Consider the following 14,726-nt stretch of genomic DNA (forward strand, 5'->3'; position numbering starts at 1 on the left):
AATAAATAGAACTTAAAATCCAAGTCGACAGTTCTGCCTCCTCCCACCACTCCTGACCACCAGCCACCAACCGAGGGGGGGGAGATGAGGGTAATTTTTCCGAGTACCCTCTGCTAAGAGACCAAGAGGCCATGCTGGGCAGGTGAGTGGGGGGGGGGGGGGTGGAGGGAGGAATGGGACTTAAGGGGGGAAAGGGGGAGGGGTGTGAAGGGAGCAGAGGGATGGAGGAAGGAGCTAGCGTATGTCTTTACGAGTGCGCAGAGAGAACATCTAGCTGGTACAGAATGTTCAGCCTCAGCGGGGCTCCACCCGCCATGGCTCCGGGGCAGCGGAGAGGCCACACCCCCTCTCGGCGGAGGCGTGGAGCAGCGATCCAAAGAGGTCAAAGGGGAGAAACGGGAGGGGGGAGGGGTAAAGCGAGGTGAGGCTCACCTGAGTCTTCACGGCGACGTCCTGCGACTGGGAGGCCGGCTCCCTCGGACCCCGGAGCCAGCTGAACACGAGACCCATTTCTTTAAAGCACTGACCTAACAGCCAACTAACCAACCACACTGTCGTACTGGACTCGGGGCGCTCTCACGCGCTTTCCTGTCTGTGTGTGTGTGTGTGTGTGTGTGTGTGTGTGTGTGTGTGCGTGTGTGTGTGTTTTGTGCAGCAGCTCAAATCAAAGCTTGTTCAACCCTAACGTTCTCCGAGTTTCAGTCGCTCATATTTGTGTAAAGTTCATAAAAACCTAATGGCTAGCAGGATAACTGCTAGCTGCTATCAATTGTTTTTAATCTTTTCTTTTTTCTCCAAAGTGGGTGTGTGGGTGTGTGTGTGTCCGTGTGTGAGAGCATATATATATATATATATATATATATTTGTGTGAGTCTGTGGTGCATCTGCGAGCAGCGGAGATGAGGAGAGTAAAAAGGAGCAGAGCAAGAGGGGAGGAGAAATGGGGCGTGGTTAGTGGGGGGCGTGAGGGCAGTGCTCTGCCCCCGGCCGAGCAACCCACAATAATGGAATGACCATTTCCAGTCAAAACTGGTCTTGTGCAGCGTAATGGGTAGGAGCGCAGGGCCGTAACTAAGGATTTGGGCGCTCATGCTACTGGGGGGCCATGCATTTTCAAAAACGATAATAATTAAGAATAATTAACAATTAAGAAGGAATTCATGCAGGGGTGACATGTCTGAGGTATTGGATCAACTGAAACTCAGACTTACTCCCCCTACCCCCACCCACCCCCTCACAAAGCCCTCCTCTTTCTCATTTTACACCAGGCCTGACCTACACAGCCCCCCCGCCCCCCGCCGCCAACACACACATGCACACATACATGTGAGCACATGCAACACCAAATGTGGTCAGGTCTCAGCTCCGTGTGTGCAGCACTGTGTGCTCGGTGTGTGCATGTGTTTGTGCGAATCTGTGGATGTTGCAAAGCATGTTTGGTGGGGGGAGGGGAGGGCTGTGCATGTAGGTGTGCATGCGTGCGCGTCCGTGCGTGCGTGTATATGGGCAGGGAGTTTGACTTGCATGGATGGGGGTTGATATGAAGGGTGCTACACATGTGGCTTTGTAGGCTGCAGAGAGGAAACAGGACATTCTGTACCCAAAGCAATGCAACTGACGTTCGTATAACACAGACACCTATGTAAATGGCCAAAGACCCACGTAGCCGTGAATTTAACACTTCCATAAGAGCAAAATGACAATATTTTGATGTCATCATACTACAAGTTCAGTCCAGCTGATCTAGGTGCACTTTATCTCTGTCGCCATGCTGTCTGGACAACATCCAGATTTGCGGTCTGTTTAGCTGCCACAGGGGACGCTCTGCTAACACGTTGGCGAAAAACGCAGTGTACAACAATGTGATGAGGTTGCTCGACACCTCAGTGAGATGAGGACAACCAACTCTTCATCTGGCACAGTCTCATTCACCGCATATTCATCTGCGCCATACTGCTGACGGTAAACTCAGTTCTCCAGCATCTTTGCCTTTCTGTCTTAATTCATATCTAATCAGCCAACCGAATTAAAACTAACAGGAAAAAGTTATTAAAATGCATCCGTCTCTCTATCTCTCTCTCTCTCTCTCTCTCAAATGGAACACGTTGTTCAGTCTGCCTCCCTGTCCCGTCCCGTCCCCCACACTACTCCCCTCACCTCCCTCCACCTCCCTCCGTGAAAGACACACCTCCATCTCATCGCCAGCCATATTATCATAGCACACGCGCTCTTCTTCATCAGCCAGCATGGGAAGAAGAAGCCCTTCAGAAAAACGCTCCCTTGCACGATGATATACGTGAAACAGTCCACATGTGCAAAAGGCACCACACACACACACACACACACACACACACACACACACACACACACACACACACACACACACACACACACACACAGGCCACATGATGAAGCTCATTGGCCCTACCAGCGCATTTCACAGCACACCCATTACCAGCCTTGAACTTAAATTTGAAAATCGTAAATCACTCCGCCTCCACACCCTGCCGACCACGGAGAAACGTGCCGGAATGTAAATTCTCAACAAACTGCATCTTCTTTGCATTTTTGGTGAGACTTCACTAACTACAACGACCAAGGCGGTCATTTTGACCGTTTTGGATGCTGCCTCGAGATTTGTGGATCCAGTGAAGGCACCGACGAGGTCAACTGGACACTCTGGTCTGGAAAAGGCCCGCTGAGAGTAAAGTAACGGGTTCTGACTGCGTTTCAAGAGCTTTACTCTGAAAATGTCGCCAGCAGCGTTGATAAGACAGTGCTGGGTAAGACTGCCATGCTGTGCCTTACTCCCTCCCTCCACTCAAGATCTACCCCAGACATGTAAACCTCGAAACCTTCATCAAAACGTGTGGTACTTTAACAGGGCCCAAATATAGGCTGGTTCTGCATATAAATCATTGAGATATTGTTTTCTAATAGTGAACATGGAGGTAACTCGTTTCCTTCCTTTGGATCTCACAAGGAAATGCAATCCTTGTTGAAGCACATACCCAACAAGGAGGACACATATCACAATTTGGTTCTACAACCGAGCTAGCCAATCCCTATAATTACCCCTTGAATGTTTTAATGTGGTTCTTACCTCTGTCACTGGTTCTGGTTCGGGAACGACAGGCTCAGCCTCCTGCGCTACGGCAGTTTCCACTGTAGGGGGCTCCACTGGTGTGGTTTCGACAACTGGAGTTTCCTCGGCAGCTACCAGTTCATTGACGATCACGGTTTCCCCGACAACCGCCATTTCCTCACCAGTCGCTGTTTCCCCAGCAACCGCGGTTTCCTCAACAGCCGCCGTTTCCTCAGCAACTGCCGTTTCCTCGGCAACTGCAGTTTCCTCAACAGCCGCCGTTTCCTCAGCAACTGCCGTTTCCTCAGCAACTGCCGCTTCCTCAACAGCCGCCGTTTCCTCAACAACCGCCGTTTCCTCAACAACTTCCATCTTCTCGACAACTGCTGTTTCCTCAACTGCTGGGGTTTCCGTGATAACTGGGGCCTGGGCCGGTACCGGGGCTTCCACCTCGACCTCTGCTGGGATTGGTTCCGCCACCAGTGGCTCAGGCTCCGGTGCCGCTACTTCAGCCGGGACGGGTGCTGGGACCGGCTTCTCCACAGCCGGTTTCGGTACTACCTTGCGTGCCTCCACAATGGGGACGGCAACGGGAACGGCCTCTGGGACCTTCTCTGGGGCTTTTGTCGTACATTTAGCTGCCTTCTTAGAGGCTCCTGTCGGCGGGGCACTTACGGCGATCCCAGGGGTGGCTTTGGCCGGAGGATTGGATGCGTGAAGCTCTTCGAGGGCCCTCCTCTGGGCTTGCTGTTGGGGTCAAAAGAAATAGTATGACAGGGTGTATCTTTATGGGGATAACGGTGCCATCTACTATGCAAATCCCCTTTGCGTGTGTCCTGCCTTTGCCCTGTGTGTCAGTGCTGCAGACACTGGCTTCTTTGAATGTTACAGTCTAGGGCCAAATTAGCATTTTAAATTTAAAAAATCTGATATATGGGGTAATGAAGGTGAGTAGAGCTATCTATTCAAAATGGAAAGGACACCGGAGATTAGAATAGCAAAATTAGATGCAAAACAGGTCCCCAGAGGGTTTGTTTGTTTGATTTGATTTATTTTGAACATGTAAAAAAGAAACAACACAAAACACCCAGGATAAAAACAAAACAATAATAATATTAAATTGAAATAAACCTATACAACAAACTCAATAAACAAATTCCCATAAACAACATGAATTAAACATTACACGTTCAGAAAGGAGTGGGAGGAAGTGTACATTTATTTATTCCTACCCCTTCTCCACTACTCATCACTTAATTCATAATCTTTAATTTATATACAATTTATAAGCAATTATCCCAATTCTATGTACAACCCAAATATCACCCGGTGTCAATAACTTAACACTTCGGGGCGTCCGGGTAGCGTAGCGGTCTATTCCGTTGCCTATCAACACGGGGATCGCCAGTTCGAATCCCCGTGTTACCTCCGGCTTGGTCGGGCGTCCCTACAGATCCAACTGGCTGTGTCTGCGGATGGGAAGCCGGATGTGGGTAAGTGTCCTGGTCGCGGCACTAGCGCCTCCTCTGGTCGATCGGGGCGCCTGTTCGGGGGGAGGGGGAACTGAGGGGAATAGCGTGGTCCTCCCACGCACCACCTTCCCCTGGTGAAACAGACCAGTCTCAAGGCAGTTCGTGATTAGTCACAACATTTAATGTATTGATTCGTGTACATGGACACAAATTTTCCATTTTTTGTGACAGCACGACTTTCAGACTCACTGAGGATCATGGGTAGGCTAACGTAGCCTTCTGCTATTGAAACTAACCCTAACCCTAACCCTAACAGTTAATCACGACATTTTGTCCTTGTTTTTATTTCTTTATTTTAATCGTATCAGTCCGGTGGGCGGGCCGGACAGGATCCGTCGCATGTCGACCTGTGGATTTTAAAGACATCTTTAACATTTCTCAACACAAAAACACGAAAGCGTCCTTGATACCTCAACAATATGGCAGGCTAGTGTTACGCCCATCCCTTTTCATTATTTCTCCTTCGATTCTGAGAAATCCTGCTTGTTTTGGTCAGTTTCAATAGCGGAAGGCTACGTTAGCCTACCCATGATCCTCAGTGAGTTTGAAAGTCGTGCTGAGCGTCACGAATTTTTTTAAACAAAATTCGTGTCCATGTACACGAATCAATAGATTAAATGTCGTGACTATTTCACGAACTGCCGAGAGACTGGGTTGCACTGTCAGGTGAAAAGAAACGGCTGGCGACTCCACATGAATGGGAGGAGGCATGTGGTAGTCTGCAGCCCTCCCCGGAGCGGCAGAGGGGGTGGAGCAGCGACGGGGACGGCTCGGAAGAGTGGGGTAATTGGCCAAGTACAATTGGGGTGGAACCCCCCCCCCAAAAAAAATAAATAACTAATAAGAATAATATAAAACGAAGTTATCACAGCCCTTCCTCATTCCTAAACCTCTTACAAATATTTTTGTACATCTTTTTGAGCTGATTAATGTTTGTACTTTGCTTGAGTTCCACATCCAATCCATTCCCCAAACTCACCCCAAATACACAAACTCACCATAGTTGTACGAACACAGAGTTTCTTTGAATTAAACTTTCCTCACAAATTATAACTCTGTCGAAGGACCTGTTTTGTATATTACCCGGTACTGCACTGTTTCTTGCTTTACACATCATTGGTGCTGTGTTCATTTCTATGAGAGCCAGGAAGTTCCAGGTATGTGGCTTTAAAACCAGGTTCCCAGGTTCCCAGTTAGTTTGAAGTGTGCATCCAGCTCAGGGGCCTCTGTTGTCAAGAATGCAGAATGGTGGCATTCTAGCACTTTTCTATTTGCAGAAATACCAAGGATGCCATAGCAGCTAGGCAGACTAGGCCCGACATGTTTTTTTCCACCCTCGACTAAAGCGTTCGAGTTTTGGTGTTTTCTGTTTTTTGTTTTTAGTGGTTTAGAAGTGCCAGCCATTGGAGCACGGGGTGGGGGGCTTGGGTAACACGAGTGAACCCGGCCAAACTAGTTAGATAATGGGGGCTAATTTACTGAATCAGAAGCATTCTGACAGGTCTGTTGAAGCGGGGACAGAAACCGCGTGAGTCAGCAGTGCCGAGGGGCCTGGGCAGGGGCTCCCTCCCCGGGCCAGACAGTGGACATAATCGCATCATAATCACGCTGTAATCACACTTCCAAAAAATGCTTTGTTCAGGCCAGGGTTTGGGACAGCTAGTTGGGCATTTACACTGCACAAGCAAGCCCCTGTAAGCTTACCGTGTGTGTGTGTGTGTGTTTTGTGTGTACTTGTAAATCTACGTGCATGCTCCTGTGCACTCGCCGTGCACGTCTGTGTGTATCCAGCTCTCTCGCCTCAAAACAACCCCTCCCTCCCCCCTCCATACCAGTTAATGGCCGGTCAGGCTTAGCAGTTGTCCAACTTTCGCCGGATTTCTTTCTAAATACTAAGCCGTATTTTCATCAGAATCACATTAGCACCCCTTTTAAGTGAGGGCAGACCGCATAACGCCCTCAAATGGAGCAGTCAGCCCGAACCCTTCCCGCGTCGAGCCAGAGGCCCTCTCCCTTCTGCTGGTCCACCAGCCACGCAAGAGACCTTTATAGCGCCGCCACAGAGGGGGAAGTGAGATAAGACAAGAAGGTTTTGTCTGGGGATGGGTTTTTTTTCTCCCCCCCCCCCCTGCCCGTCAGTGACAGGCTCTGAGAGAACCAGAAGCTGTGCAGACTCCAATCTGGCAATCCACCACAACACATTCCTATAACACACACACACACACACACGCACGCACACTACCAAATACAGACCTGCAGAGTCCAGAACACAGAGACCAGCAAAGAGAGGCTGAAGCCTGGCAAGCAAGGAGTGTGGTGGAAAAAACAGACATCAGCCCCATACCAAGAGATCTTATCGTCGGAGCTGGGGGGGGGGGGCGCAAAGGACTGTACACATTGCTCTAAACCAGGTCAGATCGAGGCCCTGCAGGCTTTGGAGGATGCAGCTCCTCCTCTCTTCAAGTAAAAAAAAAAAAAGAAGGATGGTGGAAACGAGGGTTACGGTCATTGTGAGAGGGAACAAAAAAAATTCAAAGATGGCTGTTTTATGTGGCCATTACTGGGACCTTGCTGCTTGGTAGACTGGATGAGGAGGAGGTGGGGGGGGGTGAAGATAGTGAAGTGAGGAATAACCTTTAACCTTTGTAGAAACTTGAGTGTCCATGATACTTTCTCACTCACTGAAAACGCCCCTACCATTCCTCCCCCTTGTTGACACACCCAGCACACAATCCCACCACCCCACCCCACCCCCCCAGGAGCAAACCGGAATGATTAATACATGTATGGGGGAGGGGAGAGGGGTTCTGAGCATGCGCACTCGTCGGGCCGCTGATCACCATTTGGTAATCTGGATGTGGTTTCTGATTACCTTGCGAGTTTTGCTGAGGGCAGCCGAGTACGTATTACTTATCCAGACCAATAGAAGTCCGCGTAGGAGTTGGGTCTCGCTGCCGCGTCGTGTGCTTTAATGGACGCTCTGCGCGCAGGGAGCGCACCTATACGGCGCACACGGGGGCAAAGTCGGGGGGAGGGGGGATTTCTGTGTTTTTTATTTTGAAAAAACATCTCAGACACAGTGTAGCCGCTTGAGTGATAGTGAAACCAAATATGGAAAAGTTGAGATAACCTACTTGGCAACAACCCTGTGCTCTTTTTGTTTCGTGTGAGATAAGCCTTTTACGCATGGCGTGGCGTGGCGACTGCGCGCAGAGCGCTCACACCAAGCATATCTAAATAGATACAAGAGATAGATATTATATATATATATATATATATATATATATATATATATATATTACCAAGCAGTAGTATTTTACGCGAAAAAACTTGTGTGCCTTTGCAGAAGCCTTCACACAGTCAGAGTAAAGTGAAGAGATTTTGAACAGGGTGCAGGGAGACCGATTATTTGTTTTTGTTGGTCCCTGTTAAAAAAAACAGTTGTGACAGGAGACAAGCAGACAAGACAACACTAAGAAAGACATTTGTCCAGTAACAGCAAGGTACAGGTCAGGTTTTTGGTGTTTAAGGGGTGAACGCGCGGGAGTGCAGATTTTGGTGGAAATTAAGAGGGGGGGGGAGCATAGATCCGCGGCGCACTCACCACCCTCCTCATGCGGCGCTTGTTCTTCTTCCTCTTGCTGGGCATCTTGGCGCGCGGTGATGCAGGAGGACCTCCGGATATCGGACAAGAAAATTATGAAGAAGAGCCACGAGGTCGGGAGGGAACTAAAGTGGATCTTTTTAAAGCCCTCGGTATTCTTCTGCCCTGCGCCGGGAACCTATCGGTGAGGCAGGATGAGAGATGGGGGCGTTGACGGGAGAGGGGTGTGCGCTTCTCTGCCTTCCACCAGCCGCTCCCCCCACCCCCACCCCAAACACACGCGCGCACGCACACACGTTTATTGGGATTAAAGTTGGAGCAGCGGGTCTACTCACTAGCTGAATGACACGTTATGCAATCGCTGTGTCAAACTCATTGCTGACAAGAGCGCACACAACCCACCTTGCTAACTGGTCCGCGGGTTTACACGGGCCACCACGCCCCCGTTTCCCCCGTCGATGGAGCGTGTTGTCGTCGTCCCGTGAGTGTGTAACGTTTTCTGTCGAAAGTGCATTAACACACTTTTTGTCAGCTTGTGCTCATCCATTACGCAGAGAAGCCTACATACGACCCAACGAAGACAGCTTGTGAAGTTGTTATGCTAACTCTGAGAGTAAACACCCGTCCCAGCATATGAAGGAGGAGGGGGGGGTCGGTTTGGACATTCTGGACGCACGAGAAGGCGAGGAGAAGGAAGAGTGTCGTAAAAATCGGACCCGTGGTAAAGAATGGTGGAATCCCACACGGGTTCTGCAACCCCCCCCCACACACACACACACCTCCACCGATCACCACCTCCACCGACCACTCTCCGTCACAACCACCGGTAGAAACATTACAGATCAAATGGTTTCGATGGTTATTGTTAGCTCGGAGAACTTTCCACTTCGTTTACCAGCTTCGGTCTTCACACAACAATAAGTCATTTAAACACGCACAATAGTGCAACACACACCGCACACACAAGTAACCGCGACGTAGGGATGAGGGGGCGTGTCAGTCCGTTTGGATTTTAAAACGGAGTATTCTGTAGTAAACTGGGGCTAAATGCTGTTATTTATCCACTTATTATTATTAATATTCATTAACGGTTTTGCTTAAAGCGATTATCGGCCGACCGATTACCGGGGCAGAGTTGGGAAATGGGAACTACGACAGCTGGTAAAAGTTCATTTGTCGGTGCACGTGGGCGTGAGAAATGTATGTCATGAAGAAAAAGTTGATCGAGCTCTGTGCATAACTGTAGTCCACTGACCTCCGTCCACTGACTTCCGTCCACTGACTTCCATATCAAGTTACGCCCACAATTATGAGGATGAGAGGACGGACGGACGGACGGACTGACGGACGGACGGAACTGTGGACGTAACTTGATATGTACAACTTGAAACTTGTCACCCGTTTGCTGGTCGGTGCAGGTGAAAGTTTGTCGACATTTGTGTGCATGTGGTTGACATTTATCCGTGGTAAATCTCGCAGGCATCGCGAAAAATGTGCCATTGTCAATAGCGCACACCAACAAACAGGAAACTGGTGTGGCCGCTGCAGTAGAAACCAGAAGTCAGTGGACTACAGTTATGCACAGAGTCTATTAGGATTCAATGTAGCACGGTTTCACGACGAAGTCCTGGCCGGTTAGCTCAGTTGGTTAGTCAGAGCATTGGTTCTGAACCCGAGGGTCGGGACCCCTAAGGGGGTCGCGAGATAATTTCCGGGGGTCGCCAGATGGTTGTGGAGAAAACAAGCACGGAGCCACGGCGCACCTGATGGTAAATATAGGTGTACTCTCTCTTTAATTGCTGTGCCGTCACAGTGTAAAAGGCGGGGCCTCTGCAGCGGCCCTCAGCATACGTCAACACTTCCTGGAGAGATCAATACAGTACTAAACGTCTTTATGTTCAGTAGATAATAAGAATCATTCTTCATAGTACAGAAATCAAACATAAATCATCGTCACCTTCAAAAACGTATTCAATTTATTGCCATGTGATCCCGCTGAAGGCATACATCAGCAGCAAGAGCTTCTGTGTAAATAGTAGGGCCATCTATTAACGGTTAACTTCTTCAGAGGGCCCTGAGATCCAGCCGTCTTGGGTGCTATTGTGCGTGGAGGAACGGTTGTCGAGAACATCGAAGGACAGCGATGACAACAGCAGACTCATAGCAGGTGCAGTCCAGAACAACCAGGTTCATGTGTATAGATGATATATATGTCAGAGACTATATCAAAGACGGGTCACACTTTAATGGAAGTGGTGTACATAAGACTGACATGACACCGTCATAAGCATGACATGACACCTGTCAAGAATATGAAGGAGTCTTTATGAATGTTTATGACTGCTGTCATTAATGTCATTTCAATGCAAAGTTGACATTATTTGAGATGTCTTTGTTGTAAGACCCTGACTGGGACCAAGCAGCTCGGTTTGATTTATGTCGCGTGCTTGCAGCTGGAAATCAGACATCTCAAACAATGTCAACTTTGCATTAAGAATGACATAATTAACAGAATGACAACAGTCATAAACATTTGTAGCGCTATCTATCCCTTTTAACTGTCAAGGACAACGCTCCTGAGTTCTCTATACAACTCGGTATCCAATAAACTATTGAAGTATGTTAACTTCGCTTCTTATGTGTTTAAAGTATGTTCTAAAGGCTCTAAATGTCTTACAGTGTCATCTGGTAACTCCAACTAAAAAGTTGACTACCCCTTTAAGGCGCTTAAATATGGCATATGACCCCTTTAAGGCAATCTAACATGGTCTAGACATCTCTGGGTGTCACTAGGTTACTTCCAGTAAAAAGGTGGACTAGCCCTTTAAGGTTGTCTCAACATGTCACTTACCATAGCCTAGACACCACAGGAATAAACACACATGAATAATCCACACTCACACAGGTACATAGAATTATATATACAAATGTATTATGAGTAATAATTATTAGAATGAATGAAAGTAATAAGCCTCAATGGCTAACAAGCATCTGCATTCATATACACACAAATGAATCAGACTAACACATTAGCATACAGCTCAACAACCCTATAACTAAGCCGGCAATAAAAATAAAAGAAAGTCAACCCCCCAGTTGCAGGCCTGTTTCTTTATCGGGTACGTTGGGACCCTAAACAGCCCTCTTCGCTCCCCTTGGGAGCCTGCACATCCAACTTGTACTCACAAAGAATGCTCCTCTTCGTCTCGCGCTTCTCACCGCAGCACAGCAGCGAACGTCAGGCAGGCAGCCATCCTAGCTAACTGGCTAGTTAGCCGTTAGCACCATCTCACGGTCGAACCGTGCGCTCGCTTCGGCAGCACAACACGGCAACAGACGACTCCTTCTGCGTTCCTCGATGGTCGCATGAACACAACACTACACTGTAACTGATAACGTTACTTCACTAAACTAGAAGACGGCCCGACTCACTGTGGGGAGAGCCCCTTACCGCATCCAGTCCATTCGCGCGTCTTGCTGTGCTAGCAACGAACACCGACTGGCTAGCTCGCTCCGTAACGTCGCTGGGTCCACATATGGGACTGACGAGTAGTCAGTTTGTCTCCCCAGTCCACACAAACAGTTCCCGGGATGGGTCTCGGTCAGACACCCGCACACATCACTGTTCACTAAACTTCAATTACATTTCTCTCCCCGCAAAATAGCATATAACAACTCGACATCAAACTGCTCCGTTTTGCTCACACAAGGGACGAGTGACCTACTTTCTCTCTCAGTTCAGTCTGCTCGCCTGACGTTCCCCACTGCCCTCTCAACCAATCACATTCAAGGTAAGGTATTCTCTCCACAGCCAACCAATCACAACAATGGTAAGTTTTCAACAATAAAAGTAAATGCATTTCACATTGGTAAACAACTGTTTTGCAGAACAATATCAACAATATAATATATTCATATTCAAAAGGTTAACAAAATAACAAACATAGGCCAAACTCTTATCTAATAGTGCAATATAATATATCTAAGGCCTATAATTTAACCACAAGGTTACACATTCATAAAGACTCCTTCATTTTCATGACAGCTGTCATGTCGTGGTTATGACGGTGTCGTGTCAGTTTTACACCAAGTCTAATACCAACCTAATTATTCGCGGCTCGAAAAGGTCGAAACCACTGGGTTAGAGTGTGGTGCTAGTAACGTCACGGTACTGGGTTCGATCCCCGTACTGGCCATCATGTTTTAGAAACTGTAAGCTTTACACAGTTAGAACATGATTCCAGGCTCAATTTGTCTCTTGATGTGCGATAATATACGCAAAGTCACTACCACCGTGACTGAGGATGTTGTTACTGCAGCTATCCGTCTTCATGTAATCACTCTCTATCCATCAACATGATAAACTGCATTTTAATTTGAACAATGTCCCTGAGCATGAAATTCCTTTTTCACCCCTGGCTCGGATACACATGTAGCGCTATCTATCCTTTTTAACTGTCAGGGACAACGCTCCTGAGTTCTCTATACAACTCGGTATCCAATAAACTATTGAAGTATGTTAACTTCGCTTCTTATGTGTTTAAAGTATGTTCTAAAGGCTCTAAATGTCTTACAGTGTCATCTGGTAACTCCAACTAAAAAGGTTGACTACCCCTTTAAGGCGCTCAAGTATGGCATATGACCCCTTTAAGGCAATCTAACATGGTCTAGACACCTCAATGTGTCACCGAGTAACTTATATTAAAATGGTGGACTAGCCCTTTAAGGTTGTCTCAACATGTCACTTACCATAGCCTAGACACCACAGGAATAAACACACATGAATAATCCACACTCACACAGGTACATAGAATTATATATACAAATGTATTATGAGTAATAATTATTAGAATGAATGAAAGTGATAAGCCTCAATGGCTAACAAGCATCTGCATTCAGATATACACAAATTAATCAGACTAACACATTAGCATACAGCTCAATAACCCTATAACTAAGCCGGCAATAAAATAAAAGAAAGTCAACCCCCAGTTGCAGGCCTGTTTCTTTATCGGGTACGTTGGGACCCTAAACAGCCCTCTTCGCTCCCCTTGGGAGCCCGCACATCCAACTTGTACTCACAAAGAATGCTCCTCTTCGTCTCGCGCTTCTCACCGCAGCACAGCAGCAAACGTAAGGCAGGCAGCCATCCTAGCTAACTGGCTAGTTAGCCGTTAGCACCATCTCACGGTCGAACCGTGCGCTCGCCTCGGCAGCACAACACGGCAACAGACGACTCCTTCTGCGTTCCTCGATGGTCGCATGAACCCACCACTACACTGTACTGATAACGTTACTTCGCTAAACTAGAAGACGGCCCGACTCACTGTGGGGAGAGCCCCTCACCGTATCCAGTCCATTCGCGCGTCTTGCTGTGCTAGCAACGAACACCGACTGGCTAGCTCGCTCCGTAACGTCGCTGGGTCCACATATGGGACTGACGAGTAGTCAGTTTGTCTCCCCAGTTCACACAAACAGTTCCTGGGATGGGTCTCGGTCAGACACCCGCACACATCACTGTTCACTAAACTTCAATTACATTTCTCTCACCGCAAAATAGCATATAACAACTCGACATCACACTGCTCCGTTTGGCTCACACAAGGGACGAGAGACCTCCTTCCCTCCGTCCAGTCTGCTCGTGCTCACGTTTTACGCTGCCCTCTCAACCAATCACATTCAAGGTAAGGTATTCTCTCCACAGCCAACCAATCACAACAATGGTAAGTTTCAACACTAAAATAAATGCATTTCACATTGGTAAACAACTGTTTTGCAGAACAATATCAACAATATAATATATTCATATTCAAAAGGTATACAAAATAACAAACATAGGCCAAACTCTTATCTAATAGTGCAATATAATATATCTAAGGCCTATAATTTAACCACAAGGTTACACACATTTAGCCAAGTGATGCTATGACCCTAGAGCAAGTAAGAGACAGGTATCCCACTAAAAGATACCCAGTGAACCTGGGCCCTCTGGTTGGGGAGGCTCCTCTCAGCTAAAAACAAACATCTTCAGACGCCTCGCCTGGCGTTGACTGTGTTTTTGGTGTTACCGTGTGGAGTGCGGGGAGGTGTGTCGAAGGTGTCTGGCTGGGAGAGCTGGCTTTGGATCGGTTGGGGGAGCCTGGTCTGCTGCGTCTGGTGGGCCCAGGGACCACGGCCCTGCCTGGAGCTCCTCAGGCGGTCTGACAGGACGCGGAAGCGGGGCAGGCAAAGCTAACTGCTAGCCAACGCAGACCGGCAGTTCTGACAGTCATCCTGGCGTTCGCTCTCTTGGACAGGGAATTTTTTAGAGGGTATGTTGGATATATGTTTTTGTAGTTTTTTTGTAGTTTGGATATATGTGTTGTTGTAGCTTGGATATGTGTTTTTGTCTTTGTGTTGCACTGCTGTGAGCTGGGGGAAAAGCTGTTTCGTTTCATTTCACGTGCGCAGGTGCATGGAATGAAATGACAAATACATGTTTCTGATTCTGATTCTCAGACTGATT

The 14,726-nt window shown here is 47.9% G+C and overlaps 1 protein-coding gene across 1 annotated transcript in view; it reads right to left on the reverse strand.

The window, feature by feature from the left end:
- Positions 1 to 8,356, reverse strand: part of LOC130111641 (calphotin-like) — an 18,219-nt gene extending 9,863 nt beyond the window's left edge. The window contains exons 1-2 of the mRNA XM_056278887.1: positions 8,222 to 8,356; positions 3,104 to 3,832 (exon numbers count right to left, since the gene is read on the reverse strand). Coding sequence (XP_056134862.1) covers positions 3,104 to 3,832; positions 8,222 to 8,266 — 774 coding nt within the window. The 5' untranslated portion in view covers positions 8,267 to 8,356. The remainder of the gene's footprint in view (positions 1 to 3,103; positions 3,833 to 8,221) is intronic.
- Positions 8,357 to 14,726: the final 6,370 nt, after the last annotated feature.

This window comes from Lampris incognitus, chromosome 1 (genome assembly GCF_029633865.1).
Source record: "Lampris incognitus isolate fLamInc1 chromosome 1, fLamInc1.hap2, whole genome shotgun sequence".
Taxonomy (NCBI): domain Eukaryota; kingdom Metazoa; phylum Chordata; class Actinopteri; order Lampriformes; family Lampridae; genus Lampris; species Lampris incognitus.